Raw genomic sequence first — 23,743 nt, forward strand, 5'->3', positions numbered from 1 at the left:
TTTAGCCTCTGCCAAATCTCTGGGGACGGAGGACTCTATACACACTGTACCTTACTTTATTCCTATATATATATATATATATATATATATATATATATATATATATATATATATATATATATATATATATCTGCAATACCTCGCAGCGCTCCACCATTACAGTGAATTACAAGGCATGGACCAACTTTCTTGCAGTATACTGTTTATTCACCCAACAAACAGCTCAGTCATGACGCGTTTCGGCCGTCCCTGCGGCCTTGGTCACATGACGATACATTATACTCAGCCCATTTTAAAGTGCTAGTGCATCACATGTCAAAAATAGACATAGAAAAAATACTAACAGTATAAATACCCTTTGCTAGATTTGAATGTCACTGTCACAATTTCTATCTGTATGAATACAGTTAATTATTTGCACAAAAGACAGTTAATAATTCACTACCATCAAGATAAACTTCTGTTGCGGACAGTGGCAACCCGCTATTCCAGTTGCTCTTATATTATCTACATATATAGTCTATAACTATATATCACTGCTCCAAACTGCACCTTGCTCTGCACTCCCTTGGCGGGTGCCTGAACGCGGCGGTGCGTGCCGCAAAATAAACCTTTTTCTTTACCCTAGGTGTACAGTTAGGAGGCTTGAATCGCGCTATATTATAGACCTACAAACTAAGGCACCGATGGGGCTGATAAGGAGTGAAGAGTTTACGGTACACCTAGGGTAAAGAAAAAGGTTTTTTCTGATTAACTGTATTGATTTTGTAGCTGTTTATAATAATTTTATAGTGAAAGAGTATGAATGAATCTACTTTGCTCCCGTGGTGATATTTTTATTGTGTACATACTACAGAGGGTCGCATGATGTTATACCAACTGCATACCTAATGGTCCACCCATGGTTATCAGGTTTTGCCGATACACGGCTTGATGTGTGTCCACGTGTGTGGGGCTTGGGACCCAAATATGGGAACAGTATTGTACTGTTTGTAAATTGTTCAAATTATGTTATTGAGATTTTGACCCCATCAATATGTGGACTTTTGCCGATCCACGGCAAGATTTTAAATTTAACCGATGTTGTCGACCACAGGATAATAATGTATAAATAATTATAACTGAGAAATACATTACATGCTTTAATCTTAAGGTTCCTCTGTTGACACACACATTGTTAAATAACGGAATGTTGACTAGGTTAAAATGGCGACCATGATTGTTGATACAATTGACCCGTCATCGCTGTTTACACGGTGACGTGGTACATTTAAAAATGGTGTCTGATCAAACTAACCGATGTAACACTGACGAAGGAGCAATCCGAAACGCGTCTGTTTTTCATACCTCGCTGTGAATACATGACTTTTGATGCACGCTTCCTGAGTGCCTATATTTCTGTTGGAACTGATGGAATTGGCAGCTCTGTCTCTCTCTCTGTCTCTCTCTCTGTCTCTCTCTCTGTCTCTCTCTCTGTCTCTCTCTATATCCACTTTCTTACAGGCATTGTACAGTCCGTCATTTATGTTGTGTTATCGTCTATCTAATGCCTCCTCACTGTGTGAACGAGAGCTTGTCTTCTTGAGAGAATTCTGTGGAAAGAGATATTATATATACACACACATATACATACATACATACACACACACACGCGCACACACACACGCACACACAATCCAAATGTGGCTCAACTCAGGACTCCCGGGCGCTCTCAGGCGGTGCGTTCCAAGTGCGGCAGAGCCTCGCTGCAAATAATAACTTTCGTTTTGCCAATGCCATGTTCTCGCACACTTCTGGCTTTCTTTAAATGTCAAGCAATTCCATGCAGTGCACGTTATTTTAATTTCATAACAGCTTTACCAGCAGCACTTCTCCATGCGTTTCGGTCTCGCAGAGACCTTGTTCACGAGACTAACTGACATATCCTGCAAGTGTGGTTAAATAAAAGTGAAAAAAACAAAAAGTGACATCATTTCCTTTTCGACGGCAGCTAAGAATTGTGGTACTTGTAGTGCACATTTCATTTTATATCCATTACCCCTTCATTAAACCAATTAATTCCGTAGAAAATTATTCAATCTTTCGAAAATTTTACACATGTTTCTAACACTTAAAATTAATGATTTCACTTTTACCATCCAGTGGGTAATTGTAATACCTTGCAGTCCATCTTCCCTCCAGTGGGTATTTTCTTCCTATCATTCTTCCCTCTGGTGGGTTATGGTAAGTAATTGAATCTACGATCGATTACTGTTCCTAATTTCCTGTACACTATTTACAATGACGGTCACTATATTTGTATTTCCTATTATCCCACAAATATATGCTGCCTTATCCAAGAATGTGTATATTATAAGAAAGTGGAAACAGTGGTGAAAAATTAAGATTGAAAGTAAAAAATGGTTAAAAACATGTTACTAAGGGGACAAGATTCATTTTTCCGATAGGGGACAGTAATGGTCCAAATGGGATAGCTCAGAGGTGGTAATGTACTTCCTCAACCTGGTTCAGCCCATGCGGGGTCAGAGTTCGGAAATTCAGGATGTGTTTCGACTCCTGCCTGAGGATTTTTTCGCGATCTCCACCACGTGGGTGAATACCTGTCTCTACTGCATAGAATTTCAGTTCTTTCCAATTTCCTCCATGTGCCTTTTCCATGTGTTTTGCCACAGCATTACTACGATCATTGTTCACAGTGGCCCGAACGTGTTCGAAAATGTGTTTTTTTAATTCGCATTTCGTGCTCCCCACGTATTTCAAAGCACATGGGTATTCAATGGTGTATACAGCAAATTGATTCTTGCAGTTTATAAGGTGTTGGATTTTCCATGAGCGCTTATTGGCCATCATGATTTTTGTTGAGCAATGGCACACACCTTGCATCCTGTGCATTTGAAGAAGCCCTTTGGTTTTAGCCAGATTTCCGATTTTTTTAGGGGGTTGAAAAGGACTATGAACTAACTTGTCTCGCAAGTTTTTGGCTCTTCTGTAGGTGATATTGGGGTGATCCCCTATTATGTTGGCCACTGTGGAATCCATTTGTAAAATGTGCCAATTTTTTCTTAGAATGTTCATCACTTGTTTGTTACTAGTAGAGTAAGTAGTTATCAATCTTATTTTGTTTTCCTCATTCACAATGGGAGCCTTTTCTTTAAGTAAATCTGTTCTGTTGCTCAATTCTGTTCTTTTGAGTGCTGTGTTGATCGCACCTGTATTGTACATTTGTTTCAACTCTCGATCCTGCCTGGTTTTGATGTTTAGTCCATTCCTCTTCATTTGAACATATTAGTTTAATCCGGAGGAACTCCCCATAAGGGATATTTTTAATCAGACTTGCCTGGTGGAAACTTTGTGCAAGTAACAGCATTAGTTGCTGTGGTTTTGTGATGTAAAGTGGTTTGCACCTCATTGTTATCGATATAAATCATTGTATCCAGAAATATCACTTTCTGTTCACCGATATCATATGTGAATTTTAGCTTGAAGTCAGAGTTGTTAAGTATATCAAAGTATTCTACTACTACAGAAAGTCAGATCAGGTTCCCCTAACGATTGCTGCCCCCTCAGATTCTGAGGGAGGCCTTTTTGGCTTGCCCTGGCCCCCCCCTTGTCCCTGCTTAATAATTCCTTAGCCACCGGGGAGGTCCCGTGCTCTTTCAAACAGGCAGCGGTCATACCTATCCTTAAAAAAACTAATGCTGACCCCACCACTTTAAGCAATTATCGACCCATCTCCCTTCTCCCCTACCTGGGAAAAATTTTGGAGACATATGTAACCCGCTGCCTGAGCACTATTGAGGATTCTTCCTTCCTGGATGCCCAACAAGCAGGCTTTAGACCCCTCCATTCCACCGAGGCGGTCATAGTGGCCGTCATGGATGCCCTTAGGAAAGGAGCCGACAAAAACATCACACAGGCCCTTGTCCTTTTGGACCTGTCGGCGGCCTTTGACACGGTCGATCATACTATATTGATCGACCGTGTCAACAATGCCGGCATCCAGGGGGTAGCCCTCGATTGGCTTAGATCCTTTCTGAACCATCGGACTCAGGCGGTGCACCTATCCACCTTTTCTGCACCCTACTCGTCACTAACCTGCGGGGTCCCCCAGGGCTCTGCGCTCTCACCCCTATTGTTTAATTTGTATTTACAGCCCCTCTTAGCTTCCCTCCGTAGCACCCCGGTCACCATTTTTAATTATGCAGACGATCTCCAGTTAATTTTCCCCATTGATTCCTTCCCCGCTTCCCGCTCTCTTTTTCAGTCTACCATGCTCAACATCGCAGAGTGGATGTTCCATAGTCAATTGAAACTCAACCCCACCAAAACAGAGCTTGTGCTGGTGGGAGGTCCCGCCAATCCATGGAATTCCACTTTTTGGCCTACCTCATTAGGGGTGTCACCCACTCCTGTTAGCACTGTGAAGAGTCTGGGTGTGGTCATCTCTGATGACCTTTCTATGAGGCCACAAATCAACGCAGTCACCTCATCCTGCTTTTTTTATTTAAAGAGAATCCGCAAAATCAGTAGGTTTCTCACCAGAGATGCCCTGATTTTGGTCATTCTAGCTCTCATTACCTCCAGACTCGATTATGCTAACACCCTATATGTCGGATTCCAGCTGTCCACCTCCACAGGCTACAACTGGTACAGAATCAGGCAGCTCGCCTGATCTTTCACCAGCCGAAACATCAGCATGTTACCCCCCTTCTGCATAGTCTCCATTGGCTCCCTGTTACCAAACGCTGCACTTTCAAGCTTGCTTGTACTATCTTTAAAGCTTTATCAGATCTAGCCCCTGCTTTCATCTCCTCTTGCTTGATCCGTTATGTCCCCCCCAGGGATCTCCGTTCAGCATCCCTCAACTTACTTGTCCCCAAAACTAGACGAAAAAAACATGGTTTGAGTTTCTCTGCCATGGCCCCTTCCACTTGAAACTCCCTCCCTACCGCGCTGCGCCTCTGCTCCAGTTACAACCACTTTCGCAAACTGCTAAAGACCCTTCTGTTTCACTCTGCATTTGAGTAAAACCTTCCGCCCAAGTTACCGTTTTGTCAAGAGCGCCATGAAACCGCTTGGTGAACGTGCGCGGTAAAAATGCTTTTAACGTAACGTATTCGGCAAGTTCTTCCTTAGTTCCATCCCACACTAGTAGCAGGTCATCAATATATCTTAACCATGCTACTGTCTTGTTTTGAAATAGTTTGTTATCATAACTCCAAGCCCAGGTTTGTTCCCATAGTCCCATGATGAGACAAGCATACGATGGACTAAAAGAAAAGCCCATGGCCGTGTCCTTGACTTGCCGGAAAGATTGATCCCCAAACATAAAGGCATTTTGTTCCGGGCATAATTGGATCATTTCTAAAAGAATCCTGTTGTGATTTGTAAACTGTATATTTCTTTCTGCCAGGAAATGTTTACACGCTCTCAATCCGATTTCATGTTGAATGTTGGAATACAAGGATACCACATCCATAGTTATCAGCTTGTAAGTCGATTGCCATGGAGTTTGCTGTAAGTGCCTTAATAGATCACCCGTGTCTTGGAGATACGAAGTCACGTGAAGGAAATGCCTTTATGTTTGGGGGATCAAACTTTCCACAAGTCAAGGGCACGGCCATGGGCTTTTTTTTAGTCCATCGTATGCTTGTCTCACCATGGGAACAAACCTGGGCTTGGAGTAATAAACTATTTCAAAACAAGACAGAGGGTAAAAGTGAAATTATTAATTTTAAGTGTTAGAAACATGTAAAATTTTCGAAAGATTGAATAATTTAAGGAATGAATTGGTTTAATGAAGGGGTATTAAATATAAAAAGAAATGTGCACTACAAGTACCACAATTCTAAGGAAATGTCACTTTTTTCACTTTTATTTAAACACACTTGCAGGATATGTCAGTTGATAGTCTCGTGAACAAGGTCTCTGCGAGACCGAAACGCGTAGAGAAATGCTGCTGGTAAAGCGGTTATGAAATTAAAATAACGTGCACTGCATGGAATTGCTGGTCGTCATTTAAAGAAAGCCGGGAGAACATGCCATTGGAAAAACAAAAGTTGATATAGATATATATATATATATATATATATAGATATATATATATATATATATATATATACATACATACATACATACATACATACATACACACACATACACACACACACACACACACACAGCCTTAAATGCAAACTTATTTTTGATGTGTTTTTCGTTTTGTGACTCATTTGGTCTTTGTTTAATTGATGATTGCTGAAAAGTTGAGTATTGTTTTATTGGTTATTATTCAGTATACCAAGAATCAACTCTGTACCCGGCAGAACCACATTCTTGTACACCCAGGTTCTGAGGGGCACTGGGTCACCGCATTGTACTAGATGCTTTTCAGCAGACTTGTTTGTTTCAACTACTAAGTACTGTGGCAGAAGCGAGTGGATGGGAAGTCAAAACTAGCATGGACCAGATAGCAGTAAAGAGGTCACAAAACATGAAATTACTATTGTTCAGTTTCAAGTAAAGGAATCTAAAGCAGATGCTGATTTGCTCTCTATAGAGCCGGTATAAAAGGTACTAACGAAGCTCTGACTGAACCCTACATGGCCAATTAAAATGCAAAGGAGTTAAGCCGTGGGGGCAAAACAGAAAAAGATTAATTCATTTTTTAGACCAATTTAATGCTTTAGCAGTGGTGTCAACCCTGGCCTTTACCACTTAAAATCCAAGATCAGTGACAGAATTAATTTTGATGAGCGATTGTCTTTTTATAGTCATGTACAAACCGCGTCAGTACTGTGGGTATTGCAAGAGATGTTAAAATCTGAGAAAACAGCTGAGGCCAATTAAATTATCAGAACTAAAAGTCTTTCATTTAGACATGCATGTGAGAATATAAAACTTAAAATACTAAAGGATTTTCTTCATTAGAAGAATGAACAGTAATATTACTATTTATGCAACAGAAAAAAATTATGTACATTTACCTTGCCAAGCGAATTTCTTTCCATTCAGATCAAGAGCAAAATCGTCGGGATAGAAGTCGATTATACTGGAATCCTTCATTTGGTTGATAGAAAAGAGGAACAAAATAAACGTGAATGACTTTTAATATGAAATAAACTTGCATTAGTAATCAAATTTCATCTAAACGCACGCCATCGGTACACCTTTAAAGATTAATTAAATTTCAATAAACAAAAAGGGGCACAGAAGTTGTAACACGGGGAAGAAAATTCTATGAAGACCAATCTAGATGAAAACCTGAATTAAAATTGCTTGAATGGTGGTGTGTCAACAGGGCATGAAACGAGTTTCAGGCAGTCAGCAGCAAGGGCACAATTCATTAAATATGAAAATGTAAATGAATCAAGTACTGGTGTTCCGGTTTCAGAAAAAAGTAATCTTTCGAGGGTTTAAGCGGAGGAGTCGATAACTAGACAATGAATTTGGTGAAAGGAACATATAAATGTTGGCGTTAAACATTACCTTCACAACCCAGATGAATTGCACCTTTCAGTCTATTCTGTTTACACCTCAAAGAATCCTGTTCTATGATAACCTTATGAAAGTAACAGGCAAAAAGGAAGAAACGGATTCTTCCCATCAAAATTCAACCTGATGAAAACTCAATGGACCCTGTATGCTCAAAAAGAATTAGAGTAGATAATTCTTACCGGATCACTCATCAATCGCCGCCATGTTGAAGGTAGAAAGTTACCACTGGCTGCTGGAAATACTCCCATAAGTTGTTCCAGAGGTTTGAACTGCAAAGTTATAAAACACAGGGACAACCGTTACTGAAAATAAATGTAAATTCTGGGCTACACATGTTTTTGTAGCCACTATGAAAGTACTTAATACACAAGTGAAACAGAAAACCTCTTACCGGCTTTGTGTTTTTCTCAAATTCTGTGAACATGTCGGTAATATCTTTGAAGTCTGAAGCAAATGGAGCATAGTGGAACGGGAAGAACCACTTCCATGAGGCACAACCCTGTCATGAAAACACACTAGGAATTACTGACCATAGATTGGATCCCAGTAAGAATTAAAAGTAAAACTGAATTCAACCAATACAGTTTGCTCTACAAGAAAAGATGAATATAGCACTTAACAGGCTACATCAGCATTCCACATGGACAGAAAAGTATTTTTGCAAACGGTTTGGAGGGCTCCGAGTACTAAACTTCAGAACTCAACTCACATGAGAAACGGGACAGCATGTGTCCTGCACACACTGCTGACAAATTAGATTTCCTTTTCCAACTATACTGGAGCAAGAACACAAGATTTGCAAAGTCAATATGACTGGCGTTGCTGCAGACAACTGGCTTGCCAACACTTTTAAAAAGATTTTTCAAATCTTTATTACATAAATATTTTTTTTAAATGGGCAACCCTGTGCACATACCAAGGATGTTGCATTTGATTAGTTCCGTAAACAGTTTTAAGGATATATTCAAAGATGGTGCAGGTGAGAGTGCATGCATGTGCAGTCACATTTGAAGTAAACGTTAATAGAACAGCGCTTGCAGTGCTCATGCAGAATGTAGCACACTGAAGGCAACATCAAGTAAAAGTGTCTGGATAGCAGTCCGGTCCTGGAAGGGGAAAAAAATCATTAATAGAAATAAGCACTGTAGCTCAATGAGATTTTCTGTGCAGAAGAGCACCCTTTGTGCAGAATGCAGGCACATATAAATGAAGGGAGCCAATCGTTCAAGTGGGCTGACCCACTATCAACATGCTGTATGTAGGCTGTGGTGGGCAGAAGCAAAAACACAAAGGACAACAGACCAATGGACGAAGAGGCCTGGCTGAAAGCCTCTACAAGTTTTATATACATTTAATTTAGTTAAAATCAAAAGGTCTTAGTTAATGCAAAACTTAAAAGCACATATTCCACTTAAGATATTCTACTACATGCAAAACACTCCAGTATGCCATTATATTGTTGCTAAAGATGAAGTTCACTAGGAGACACAAAGAAAAGTGAAACCACCACTGCTGAATAGCAAAACTGCAATAATGTAAAAGAAAAACAAAATTAAGGGTTGAATTGCCAAATCAAATATTAATGTCACCCTTCTTGGCCAAAAACTAAAAATATAAAAAACGCATGCAAAGTGGTCATGACTGTGCAGATGTTTCAAACTTGCGAGCATTCTTGAACAGCACACATTCAGGTAAACTCGTCTCCAAAGCTTAACATGTTTATGCATCATTTCATTGGAATTTCAAATATCTAAAAAAGTCACACAAAGCGCTTTTTCAATGACCACCGTCTCTTTTCAAGAAGGGAAATGTGCAGTATTAATATGCAACTTTTAGAAACAATTACAAACAACTGCAGGTTATTGCTAGGAAGCTTGACTGTCTTCCGTATCATTTGGTAAGGGACATAGAGCACATACTGTAGGACAAACCACTAGCCGAGATGAGCTTACTTGACACCTAACATTTCTTGTTGTGGATTGCTTCAGTGTGCTCAATGTCAAATACCATACACAGATCACTACGGAGGTAGCCTACAATAAATAGTAAAAATGAACAGGAATTGTTGCAAAGAAGCCACAAAGTACAACAGACTCTAGGAAAACAGCGATATTAGCGAAGTACTTATCAAGTTCTGCCCGCAGTCAGCAACCAAATCAGGCTTCATTGGGTGGAAATCATTAACTAAAGCAACGTTCACCCTAAGAATTTTACCATGTCTTGCCAAAAACATATTTCCGTGTGAAGCTCAGGCCAAAATTCGGCTCCAGTACAAAAGTTCGAAGCTATATTACATTGATTTGTGTAGCACTTTATGGTGACCCTCCGGTTCATTCACAGCACACAGGGAAGACGAGAGGAGGAAGAGGGGGGTAAATTAACCAAAAAGGGAATATAAAAAGGTGGTCATTTTTTTTATTTTGTTCAGATCACGGACTGTCACCAAATGAAGAGAAATGGTACCCGATTCTACAGGCTTGGATGCCACAGATGTTCTGTGATGGATTTGGGGGAGAGGGGGTGGCTAAATTATTGTAACTCCAGCACGCGAGATAACCACATTGTCAGGTGACCACATCAGTTATAAATTAGTTTCATATTTCTGCTAACTAAAGCAAGACTATTTGCTCTTATAATGGAAAGGTACATTTCGGTTTATGGCTTCAGGCCATCATATACGTTAGTACCCAAGTGACAGTTTATCAGAGGCATAAGCTACTGCATTCGCTCGCCTGCTCATGTTGAGTATATACACTGTCACCTTTGAAAAAAACAAAGCTATCTGGGAGAAATGAGCCAGTCAAATGTACTGAGTGATAGTTCGGATATCTATTGAGGAGGCCTGAAAGGTCTATCACTTGATGAACAATCCTGCTTTCTTTATCACAAGGTGAAGTGCTTGGTTTTTGCCCAATAGAAGGATATCCGATGTGGACTGGAATTTGGGGCATTGAGAGTGGGAAAATGATCTGTGTCATGTCTTAGATTTTCGGACTGACTGCCACTCCCTAGCATTCACTCTGATCCTGTCGGTTGGGGACAAAGGAACCATGTCAAAGACTGGATATTTGCTGATCGGAATAGACCTTTATCATCCTATGTGAGCAATTCTGAGGCACTCAACGTTTAAAGAAAGCAGAATCACCAATGCATCATAGTGTGGGTAGTGTCTTCAAGTGAAGGATGGCGCAGGAATGCATCAACTAATTTGATTCAATACTTTGCCAATCAAAAAAATATTGCTATCCATCTGATCTAAATATTTATTGCAACTAAGGCACATCTTGTGTGCACTGCTTGCAAGGCTTCCCCCAGGGACAGCCCAACATCCAAGAGAGTATGCTACATATAACATCTTAAACATTCAATACAACACAGCTGTGCATTGCAGACGGCCATCAGAAGAGTACTAACATCACATGACTCCAAAAAGAGCACTTAAGGCAAAACTCTGTCAAACATGACAGTCCTGATAATGTCAGGTCCTCGGATCCCTTGAACACCCAAGAGCACGTAACATTCAACAATGGATTTTATTCTGATGTTTGGCCAATGAATCTCTGCAAATTACTCTACCCTACAGAGTATTCCTCCTAGCACCATTGTGTATCTATCAAAGCATCTTAGTTGGCAAAGTTGTTCTACTTCACACATCCCTAGCCTTATATCAACATGCATCTTAGAAAATGTGGTATCCTACCACAAATTCATGGGCACAAAACAGCACCCAGGCTACAATGGGTTGCAAAAAAACCTCAAATGAACAGTCTTCCCAAACCAGACCGTGGATAAACGCACACCCAGTGGAATGAAATGGACATGAAAGTCCTGGTGTACACACTTTCATAAACCTAGAACACTTAGGAAATCCTTATCCGATAGGTTTGACTTTTTGAAGCACCAATACAACTTACTACCAAAACAGTACATTGCCTAGACCACACACCTTGTGTCTGGTGGATGAGTCCCAGAGACGTATGGCCAAGCCACACTGAATGCAAAGTGCTCTAAACCCAATAAGACGGTGGGAATATGCTGGGCACAGGTCAACAACGATGATTTGGTTCACTATTGTTCACTGGTATTACCTTTGGCATTACTGGAAATAAATCAGATCGCCTACTTTGAACGGATGCAAAAATTACGTGGCTATGTAGTTAACCTCGGCTTTGCGAAATGTGGAACAATAAGGGTTGGCAAAGTATACTTTCCATGAGGACAGTTGTTCCTTACTGTGAATTAAGGCACAAAGAGTGAAACCGGTTTGGTGTGTCCAACTATCGAATCAAAATTTTTTAACAGGTAGCCAAGTGGATGGTCCATGAAAGATTGACACCTCCAGGTTCGACGCAGCCCAGTAATTTACACAGAAGGGCAGGAGACTTCACACGTCCTCAGGCTCTCCTCTTGACCCTCTCCCCCATAGGATAGCCAAGAAATTCGAGGATGACGTTCTACCAGCCCTGCACCAACTATGCAATCAATCTCTGCACACAGGCTCTGTTCCTAAAGATTGGAAACTAGCGATCGTCACCCCGCTATTAAAAAAACCCAATCTGGACCCAAACTGCCAAAAGAACTACCGGCCCATATCCCTTTTACCATATCCTATAAAAATCATAGAAAGATGGGTCAGTAGAGCTCTAGCCCTCTTCCTAGAAACCAACATCTTGGAAGAGGAGCAGTTTGGTTTCAGACCAGTTCATGGAACAGAGTCAGCCCTGCTGACAGTCATGGATGACCTGCGAATGAGAGCGGACAGGGGAGAATCAGCTACTCTGATTCTGCTCGACCTGTCCGCAGCGTTCGATACGGTGAACCACGGCATCCTAATTGAGAGATTAAGGAACATCGGAGTTAGGGGGGTCGCGCTCGATTGGTTCCGCTCCTAACTGACCGATAGGTGGCAGGCAGTATCCATCCCTCCCTATCAATCCGAGTTCACGAAAGTCCCGCACGGAGTCCCACAGGGGTCTGCCATCAGCCCCATACTCTTTAATATTTACATGCAACCCCTAATGCGGATCATCAAAAGCCATGGCATCAGCGTGACAAACTACGCAGACGATACCCAGCTGATAATCTCACTGGACGGAACCCGAGCAAGCTCAATGGAAACCTTCCACACCTGTATGCTGGACATGTCTCTCTGGCTTAGTCAGAACTCACTAAAATTCAACAGTGAGAAAACTGAAATACTACACTGCACAGTAGGAAAAATCCCCAATAGTTTACCGCCAGATTTCTGGACCCTATCGCTAGGGGAATCACCCACCCCAGTGAGCGCCGTAAAAAACCTTGGAGTAACTATCAATAATAAACTTAGCCTAGAGACCAACGTCAACAAGCAGGTTGGCTGCTGTTTCGCCCTATTAAGAGGACTCCGAAGACTGCTACCTCTCCTGCCCGCACAGACCAGAGCCGATATAGTTAGGAGCACTATCCTCAGCCGCCTGGACTACTGCATTGCCCTCCTGCTGGAATCTCCTGCCTACCTCATCTCCAGACTCCAGAGTGTCCAGGCAGCTGCAGCCAAACTAGCACTCTCCCGTGAACGCAGATCCTCCACCACTCTCGCCCTGGCCGACCTACACTGGTTACCTATACACCAAAGGATCTGTTTCAAATCCCTTTGTATTGTCTTCAGGGCAGTTCATGGACTAGGCCCCCGACCACTCCAGTACAAACTTAAGTGGTATGAGCCCAACCGGTCTCTCCGATCCTCATCCTTGAACTTCATCAACATCCCCAGACTCAAGAAAGCCACCTGTGGCGGGTGAGCTTTCAGCATTGCGGCAGCCCACCTTTGGAACAAACTTCCCCTGGACATCAGAAAAACTAATGATCTCCTGACATTCCGAAAAAAGGTTAAAACCTGGCTTTTCCCTAAAAATCCTCCTCAAACCCTTCGCATTAAATAAAACCCACCCGGTCTAGCATCCGCTTTTGCTCCTGCCCTCACTTAGCTTAGCTATGTACTCTAGCGCCAGGATGCCCGTAGGGTTACAGAGCGCTTTACAAATGGTATAAATAAATAACTTGCTAAAATGTACCTTAAGCAGTACTCCAGCTTCTTTACATCATGCTTTGTCTTACTGCAGTCTGAAAAAAATGCCTGATTTCTGTTAGTTGTGATATGATGGGCAACAGCATGTAGCCCATATTCTCAAATCTACTTCTGCTCTGTAGTATCAACTGAGTGAACAGTTAATGGACACAAATTAAAATTAGCTTCCCTGTGCACAGCAAATTTGTTTAACTATAGTAGTGACATCGGTGGACTTCCCATCAACCATCTAGATTACTCCAGAGTAGAGTTTTTTTTAAGACACTGGCACTAAGGACTCAGTCAATGTGCCAAAACGAGTCAAAAATTCAGTCGTACTGCAACCACCCATCTGCACATGAAGTGACAGCGCTGGGACACACAAACACACACACAAACCCCCCCCCCCCCCCGCCCTCCCCGCCACCCTCCCCTCCCCCGCTGCCCAAGACTACCTCGAAGGACCTACTCAAGGGATACTGCAGCACAGGCATGGGCCCTTCTAGAAAACCTGCCAAACCCACCCACACCGCTGGACACATTGGGCCCAAATTTTCTCCTCAATCAGCAACACCCCTGTCAAAACCTACTGTATTCAACTGTACTCCCAACCATAAAAGCACATTCAAGATCTAAACAAGTTTATAATAAAAACGATATAAAAATCTAAACACAACCACAGCAAGAATATATTAAAAACAGACGGGGAAAAACCATCCATGTATATCCCGGCTACCAAGATCTCTCCCTGGTATGCAGACAGCATGCAATAAAATTTTACACAGCCCAACATTGATCAAGAGTACCTAATTGTTGTAAGAGAAAGCAACCCAATGGCATCTAGTAGAAAAACTTTGTAAAAAAAGGTGTAAGGAAACACTTCCTATAGGCTGTTTAAAGTCCACAAAAAAAGAATAAAGTGCAACGTACTCGGAATAAAGTGCAACGTAGTCTTACTCCGACGCAGAGACATGCAAGGACACATACTATGAGCGTGGGGAAATGCCACATCCCAGTCAACAAGCCAGCAAATAGGACTTGGACAAACCCTGCCTTCGTCAGTTTCAGCATACCCAACCCACACCACCACAGCCCTAGTACGATAGGAACCGGTCTTCACAGCTGAAAAAGCATCAAAGAGGAGTGAGTTTCTGCTCTCTCCACACACAAGCCTGAGCACACCTACAACTTGCAGAAAGCCATCAAGAAGTTCAATAGCTGGATCACTGCTGTTCTCCTCAAGCCTAACCCAACAGCGAGAGCCAGCTGGTACACAGGAACTCAAGCTGATAAAAAGCCACTGCAAGCAACCGGAATTCAAATAGAGAACAAGTCAACGCGACACAAAGACATCTTCAAATCAGCAGATATGGAAAACCAAGCTCCGAGCTCTCAGGCCATTTGGATGTCAGCCCTAACAGCAGTAAGGAAATCTAAGCCAACAAAGATTTCAGAGCGCCTCCTGCCACCTCCAGAAACATCTGCCCAACACAAGACCTTTGCAATAGCTCTCCAATTTCTACTATATACAAAAAAAAGAATCACCTCCATATACAGCAACTTTGACCTTCAACCGGACATTGTCTGAGCTCAATGTCCCATCTCAGACGAGAAGTTAACGCTGACCTCCCATCACTGACAAAATAGCTGCTTCCACCAAAGGACTCCAATGGATCAGCGAAGTACTAACACCCATCATCAATGCCTCCATCGACTCTCCACACTTCCAGGACACCTTGAAACATGTCACCATCACACCCTTGCTCAAGAAAACATCTGCTGACCCAGCAACACTTTCCAACAGAACCACCTCCCTTCTGCCACACCCAGCAAACGTCTTACAGAAACTAATCAACCAACATCTCACTGACCACTTCAGCAACCTCAGCTACTCTATTCCACGCAGTCCGGATTCAGGCTTGCCCACAGTACAGAAACTGCACACAACACCACAGACTAGATCTGCATGATCCTTGACAGAGGAGACATCAGTCCTCAATCCCCTGGACCTCCTGCAGCATTTGACATGGTCCCACACTGCTTTCTTATCAGGTGCCTGCTCGAGACTGGCATCAAAGGTTCTGCTCTCCAATAGATCTGCTCCTTCGTAATGGATAGAACACAAGCTGTATGCCGGACACCTTACTCCTTGGAAGCCCGCAAACTCATCTGCGAAGTGCCTCAAGGATCATCACTCAGCCGCACACTATTCCACAAATACATGATCCCTCTGACCAATGTCATTCGCGCGCACACAAACATCCTCTCATATGCGGATGGCACATCACATACTCTCCCTCTCAGATAACACCCCTAATACAAGAAATAAATTCGTCAAGCAGGGGCCGAGATAAAAGGGGGGTCCCTAAATGTGTTTACCCCATGCAATTTCCCATAGAAACTATAGCCGCAGCTACAGCCCGAACTAAAGAACGGAATTACACCAAATTTGGCAAAGACGTAGCCCTTTGTTCAGAAAGGTGCGTTTTTGTTAAATGGTGTAAATCCGTTCAGTAGTTGCTGAGAAATTCAAAAGTAAAACCACATTTATCTAGGGCCGCGGATCCTCCCGGACCATGCCCTTTATGCTAATTGGCTGTCAACACTTCCATCCAGGCAGTGTTGGCAGCAGTCTTGTGCCTCGGTAGAACAGAGGTACAAGAAAGCAGTGAAACAAACGTGCAAAACACGCAAAGGGGGCAGGGTAGAAACACCCTGACCCCCCTAGGCCTGCTCAGGCGGTCCCACAAGGACCCCAAGGATATATATATATATATTTTTTAATCGAGGGATGCGAAGTATTTGCGCATCCCGCCTCAGGAAAAAAAAAGCGCTTTGTTGCCAATTAGCCTCCCGGAGGGGGGGGGGGGGGGGGGTGCAAGTACCAGGGGCAATATATTATAGTGATGGGGGCCCAGAGGGGCCCCCCCTCCAGGTCTTTTCTGAAATGTGGGGGGGCTCCCAGCTCAAAGGTCCCCCCAAGCCCCGGGGACCGCCAACCCTCAGGGCTGTATGCTAATATATGCGGGGGGCTGATGAACCCCCCGCAGGCCGCCATCCCACGGGGCTTGTGTTTAAAAAAAAAAAAAAAAACCTGTGTGGGGGTCTCAAGCCCCCCACACGCTCCTGAGATCGCCACTTCCCCGGGACAATAAATATTCAAATTGGGGGGTCTGTGACGGACACCCCAGCCCAGAGGACCACCACCCCCTGGGGCTTTGTAAATTGTGGGAGGGGGGGCTGCGCTGCCCCCTCCTGGATCCTTGTCGGGGCCCTGGGGACCGCCAGGGCCGGCTCCTGCAGTATCCCGGGGAGCCCACCTCTGGGACACTGTAGTTTGCTATGGCAGGGCTGGAGCCTCACGGCTCCCGCCCTGCCATAGCAAACCTGCTCTCCCTTTCAAAATTCAAACCAAATTGCTTCTCCACACGGGGAGCTGCATCTTAGCAGCTCCCCATGTGGAAAAGCAATGCCGGCTCCCGAGGGACGCGGGGAGCCAGCGGGACTGTGGTGGGATTGGGGACCCCCCACAGTCCCCAACGGAGAGGGCCAGCCCCGGGGGATGGGCCCTCGGGGCTAGAAGTGGCCCGGGAGGGGGGCCACGCGGCCCCTTTCCAAATGTATTTTCTTTAAAAAAAAATATTTGGGCAGGCCCTGGGGGATGGGGTCCCCAGGGCCAATAAATTAGAAAAAGAGGGGCCACACAGTCCCCCTTATTAAATAAATTAAAAGACCGGCATAGCGCTGGAGGCCATGCCCCGTCCATGTAGCACTCAACAAACTCCCCTAGAATACTGGGGGTCAACTAGCCCACCAGGAACCTCCAGAAGGCGCCAGGGGGCTGCATTGCAGAGAGGTGGTCTGAGGCACACCCCTTTTTACACCTCTCTGCAATGCAGCTCAGTGGCGCTTAATGGAGGTAGCTGGTGGGCTAGTTGCGCCCCAGGGACCCTCAGAGGGGAGTTAATCCCCCAACTTAAAACGCGCCACGGGTGCTTCAAACGCCTATCCACTATGCATGCAGTCCTCTAACCACCTACACACTTATCTTTCACACCTTCAATTCCCCAATCAGTATCCATACACTCCAGCAAACACCCAGTCACTCCCCTTGCACTCCTCCATTGACCAATTCAGCACCATGTACTAAGCCACTCACTGCTCCAAAACCCAACCACTTATAAATTCACCCAGGCACTCTCCTTGCAGTACTCTAATCATTCAGTCCGTTCCCAAGTACTCATGTAGTGAGCCAGGCCTTAGCACATGGACTGTTCCAAACCCTTATCCACTATGCTTGCAGTCCCCTAACTAAACACACTTATAGTTCTGCACTTATACATTCAACAAAAAAAACATTTGTTTCAATATTTTAAAAAAATTCCATTTATATTAAAAATATATAATGTAATTTAAAAAATAAAATGTAAAAATAGTTAAAAAACTGTAGAAAATCAGTATAAAAGATACATAACTTACATTTAATTTTTTTTAAAAACCTTAGAAATTCACTGAAAAAAACCATAGTTTTAGGGGTGTTATAGTTCGCTGGACATTTCACCCGTACAAAACCATTGAAATTCCTCTGTTATAGTTAGTTCTGCTAACTATAATTCGAGCGCCCGCAATCCACTGCTGATGTCAATTACATCATTCATGACATGTCAGTGACATCACTGATTACATCACTGATGAGATACACATCATACACTAGTATAACCTTTCACTCACTGTAAAATACAGAGTACCATATTTGAATCCATTGACACCAATACAAGTTTCTAAAAACCCACTCAGTGATTCCTAGATCTACACACACATGTAATCACATACCTATAGATTCACTCATACATGCGGTCAATGATCAATAGAACACTATCAAATATACTTATACACCTATACCAACATTACACACCAGCACATATCCTATTCACTTGCAGTTATCCTACTCACTTATGCAAACAATGGATCATACTTGCATTTAGTCAGCTACACACTTATACAAACACCACTTCATTTAATCATATAGATAGTAACTCATAGTTAGTGTTAAAAAATCACTATTACAAGTATACAGTTATCCATTAGGTCACTCACACAATCAATGAGTCTTATGTATACTTATTTATATACAACGGTCGCATACACTGCCTTTTATTTTTCTAGTTTGTTGGACATGAACCATTGAGAGATATATTTGCTCACCACACCCATAAAGACATTCACTCACCCAAACAACTGATCACATGTAATCTTAACCTCATATACCTACTGTATCGACTATTTACACATCTTTGGGCAGTCACACACCCCACCGAACCACACACACATTCACTCCCACACAAATACACCAGTTGACTAATCAATAACTAATATAGACTTTCACATAGCTAGTAACCAACTGGTGCAGCAGTTTACACAAGAATTGACAGTGATACAGATATTGACACAGTTTAGTCACTATCCAGTATATTTAGTGAGACACTATAAATTAGTCAAGTAAACAGTCAATCACATGGCTACTAAATCCTCCATCCAAATATTTATAGTTCTATACCCACTCATTCTTCAATGCAGATTGCTATATATAATACATATTTAAATAACGAACCAAACCACATTCACTGGATGAGGTCATCAGTGATGTCACTGACCAAGTCATGAATGATGTAATATGTGACATCAGCAGTAGATTGCGGGCGCGCGAGTTATACGGAGAAATATCATTGGTTTTGCAAGCGTGAAATGCCCAGCTAACTATAACACCCCTAAACCTATTGTTTTTTCAGTGAATTTCTAAGGTTTTTTAAATGCCAATTCCCAACTATAACCTGTCTGAAACATATGTTTTTTCTGTGATTATATACACACACACACACACACACACACCTATCTATTTATAGATCTATGTCTACCTATCTTTATATACCAATGCTGATCTAAATGCATCTATACCCATACATATACATGTGTATATAAAATCAGTGTTAATTCACCTGCATTGTTTGCCAGTGTGCTCTGAGAATGCTAAAACGAATAGTTTACCTGTCGGTGTAGTTTTGCAGCTTGAAGATCTTGGATTCACTATGCTGTGCATTATTCCGCGGTCTAGTGGTTGGGTCCGGAATCGTAGTCTTTTTTCTTTTTTTCTGTAGCCCAGGTGGGTGTCTAAGTCGCACCTTTTGGTGTACTTCCTGTGATGTCAGCACGCTTCCTGCGGAAACTCCCACCTTTGGGCGCCATCTTCGGATTCTTTTTTCTTGTTTTTGTGTTCGGTTTGTGAATCCCTTGGCAATGTTTTCTAGTTCTTCCTCGAAGTAAATGATTTTTCACTTTGTCTTTTAAGGTGTCTGGTTGTATATGGTCCTTGCATTTCCACCTTCTGCCTCATCTTTCTGGCAGAGGTGGGTGGGTTCGCTAGTGAATCCAGAAAGATCTTCAAGCTGCAAAACTACACCGAAAGGTAAGAAACTATTTGTTTTGCAGCGTGAATCTTTCTGGATTCACTATGCTGTGCATAGGCTTTGTAGCGGTTTGTTATGTTTGTGGCGGCTGGGTGGAAGATGAGCGTTGGTTGTTGAATATATGTTGAAGCACCTTCTGTCCTACTTGTGCTTCCTTGTTCATTTGTATATCCACACAGTAGTGATTAGTGAACGTGTGCACTGAAACCCATGTAGCTGCCAGGCATGTGTCCTCAATGGGTGGGTTAGCCAGGAAGGCTATTGTTGCTCCCTTCTTCCCGCTAGAGTGGGCTCGTGCCCCCTCTGCTAGTTCTTAGCCTGCCTGTTTGTGGCAGAATTGTAGTTTGTGCGATCCATCGTGCGATGGTTCCGTTCATTACTGGTCTACCCAAGAAACTGCTTGCAAAGGACACAAAGAACTGCTTTGTTTTTCTGTGCTCTTTAGTTCTTTCCATGTAATGCATTACTTCTCTTCTAGCGTCCAGAGTGTGCAGTGCCCTCTCTGCGCTTGTGGATGGTTTCTGAACGAAGCTTGGTATTTCTATGGTCTGGTTCATGTGAAACCTAGACACCACCTTTGGCATAAAGTGCGGGTCAGTTCTCATTACCACCCTATCATTGTATATTTGAATGTAGGGTTCTTGCAGTGTCAGCGCTTGCAGTTCGCTTACCCTGCGTAGCGAGGTGATTGCCACTAGAAAGGCTGTCTTCATTGTGAGCATTTGTAGTGATGCCTTGTGAATGGGTTCGAAAAGTGCCTTCATAAGCTCTGTTGGGACTAAATTAAGGTTCCATTAAGGTTCCATGCCAGGTGGCATCCTTTTGGGTGGTGCTATCCTTTTAGCCCCTTCCAGGAATCTTCACTACTTGTGATGTAAAGAAGCTCTTTCCTGTCTCTCCTCTTGTGTAGGCTACTATCGCTGTTAGGTATACTCTCTGCGAGAATGAACTTAGTTTTGCTTTCAGCAGGTGTGTCAGATAGAAGCTTTTTCTTGCTGCACCATTGTGTGAACCTCTTCCATTTTGCTACATAGCACCTTCGTGTGGTAGGTCTCCTTGCCTCTCGTAGCACCCGCAGAGTGCTCTCTCGTAGCCTTAGGTGTGCGAATTCTAGGTCTTCAGGAGCCATGCAGCTAGGCTAAGGCTCTCTGGCTCTGGGTGTAGTACTTCTCCGTTTTGCACGGAGAGTAAGTTTTCTTTTCCTGAACTTGTGGGGTGTTCCCTGCGCCATTGCTATTATTTGTGAGTACCAGGTCTGCCTTGCCCACTGTGGTGCCACCAGGATCAGTGTCACGTTGCTGGTTCTGCACTTGCTGAGTACCTAGTGTATCAGTGGAATCGGGGGGAAAGCGTAGGCAAATGTTTTTGACCAGCTTATACATAGGGCATTCCCCTGGGATTGGTCCTCTGGTTGTCTTGATGCAAAGTATTGGCATTTTGCATTCTGGTGTGTTGCAAATAGGTCTATTGTTGGTGTTCCCCATCTCCTGAATAGCCTTTGCGTTTCCGGTGCATTGAGCTCCCACTCGTGGGATGCTGATGTCAGTCTGCTGAGCCGGTCTGCTTCCACATTGTCCTTCCCTGGTAGGTGTATGGCCAGTAGGTCTATTTTGAGTGGGATGGCCCATCTCCATATTTCCTGCGCTAGGTTGGATAGTGCCACTGATTGTGTTCCTCCCTGTTTGTTGATTTAGAACATCGTTGTTGTGTTGTCTGTTTGTAACAACACTCTGGTTGTACAGTTGTTTCTGGAAGGCCTTCAGGGCGAGGAGCACGGCATTTAGTTCCAGGTAGTTTATGTGACTGATCGCATCTGCTGGGCAGCCACAGACACCTCACCTTGAGCTTGTTCATTTGTGCTCCCCATTCCATCTGGGATGCATCTGTGGTGATGGTCACAGTTGGGGTTGGTGGTGTTAAAGGCTTCCCTTTTGTTATGTTCTCCTTGTTCCACCACGTTATATCTTCCTGCACAGCGTGCGTTACAACCACTAGATCTTCCCAAGTTCCTGTAGCTTGTGACCATTGTTGCAGCCATTCCTGGAATGGTCTCATGTGGAGCTGTGTATTGGGGACCAGGTGTATGCAGGACACCATCATCCCCATGATCTTGCTCGCTGTCCTCACTGTCAGAGCTCGCCCCTTGTGGTAGTGGCGTGTCTCCTTCAGCAGAGCAAGTGTTCTCTTGTCGCTGGGGGAACACCTTACTCTGTATGGTGTTGATCTGTGCTCCTAGGAAGATCTTCACTTGCTCTGGTTCAATTGAGGATTTCCCACAGTGTATGGAGAATCCCAGGTCTGTCTGTGTTCGTGACCCGCTGAGCGTGTTCCTTGCATGTCCTGTGGGAACTTGCTTTTATTAGCCAGTCATCGAGGTAAGGGTATATATGAAACCCTTCCCTCCGTAGGTGCACTACCACGGCAGCGAGGCATTTGGTGAAGACCCTTGGTGCAGATTTTAGTCCGAAGGCTAGGGCTGTGAACTGGTTGTGTTCCTTGTTGATGGTAAATCTTAGTAGAGGTTTGTGCTGCCTGTTCATGGGAATGTGCAGGTGGGCATCTTTGATGTCTATGGTGGACATGAAGTCTCCGACCCTCATCTGAGTAATGACCTCTTGTAGGGATGTCATTTTTACTGTTATGTTTTTGATTTAGGAACCCTAGATCCAGGATGGGTCTCAGCGTTTCGTCCACTTTTGGTACTAGGAAATCATTTGAGTACACTCCCTTGTTTTCTTTCTCTGAATGGAACTGGTTCGATGTCCTCCTTTTGGAGTTCTTGTGCTTCCTCTAGGAGTAGCGCTAGTTCTTTAGTCGGGACAGTCCAATAAGGCCAATTTGAAAGTGTGTAGAACTATGAAAAAGATCACTCTTACCTCTTTTTCGAATACTTTTCAGAAACACCCTATAGATTTAACAGCAAATGTTAATCTAGCAGCAGTACATCTAGAGTCAGCGATTGGTAAGGCATTGGATAATATCGCCCCCTTGCGCGCGGTCAAGTGCAGGGAGAAGCCATCGCCTTGGTTCACGGAACAGCTTAAAGAAACCAAGTCCTTCACAAGAACCGCTGAGGAAAAAATGGCGAAAAAGTAAGGACGAAATTGATCGTAAGACCTATCAAACCCTGCATACCAACTATATGAGGGAAAGAAGATCAGCTAAGAGGGTATACCTAGCAGAGCAAATAGTTAAAGCCAAAACCTCATCGAAAGAGCTTCACCATATCCTAAAAGAATTTACTTCTTTAAAAAATCCATCATCTACTCCTGACACTGTAGAATGGACCGAAGAACTTTCTAATTTTTTGGAGGACAAAATCACAACCATATGTGAATCCTTCAGCCCAGACCCTCTGCCTATACAATCCCAAGATCATGATCCCACTATCGAGAAATGTTCATCTAGATGGACTACTTTCGAAATGTTTGACAAAGATAAGTCCATTACAATAGGGCAAAAGATTCAATCAGGCTCCCCGTATGATCAACTACCCCGGAAATTATTTACCTTACTTGCCCCGGCTCTAGCGGACTGTCTCACTAGCCTCCTTAACAAATCTCTGCTTGAAGCAGATGTTCCAGAAATTTGGAAGGCTGCGAGAATAAGACCGATACTGAAAAAATCTGGAGCTGATGTAAACATTCATGTAAATTATATCGACCCATCTCCCTGCTCCCATATTTTGGGAAAATATTGGAAGCATCGGTCAACGGACAGCTGGTCAAATATCTTGAAA

The 23,743-nt window shown here is 43.3% G+C and overlaps 1 protein-coding gene across 2 annotated transcripts in view; it reads right to left on the reverse strand.

Annotated features, from left to right (window-relative positions):
* Window positions 1–23,743, reverse strand: part of XRN2 (5'-3' exoribonuclease 2) — a 372,302-nt gene that overhangs the window by 192,526 nt on the left and 156,033 nt on the right. For both annotated transcript variants that reach the window (XM_078649322.1, XM_078649323.1), the window contains exons 18-20: window positions 7,886–7,993; window positions 7,674–7,763; window positions 6,984–7,056 (exon numbers count right to left, since the gene is read on the reverse strand). In XM_078649322.1, the coding sequence (XP_078505448.1) occupies window positions 6,984–7,056; window positions 7,674–7,763; window positions 7,886–7,993 (271 nt within the window). The remainder of the gene's footprint in view (window positions 1–6,983; window positions 7,057–7,673; window positions 7,764–7,885; window positions 7,994–23,743) is intronic.

The sequence above is a fragment of the Lissotriton helveticus genome, chromosome 6 (assembly GCF_964261635.1).
Source record: "Lissotriton helveticus chromosome 6, aLisHel1.1, whole genome shotgun sequence".
Classification (NCBI taxonomy): Eukaryota; Metazoa; Chordata; class Amphibia; order Caudata; family Salamandridae; genus Lissotriton; species Lissotriton helveticus.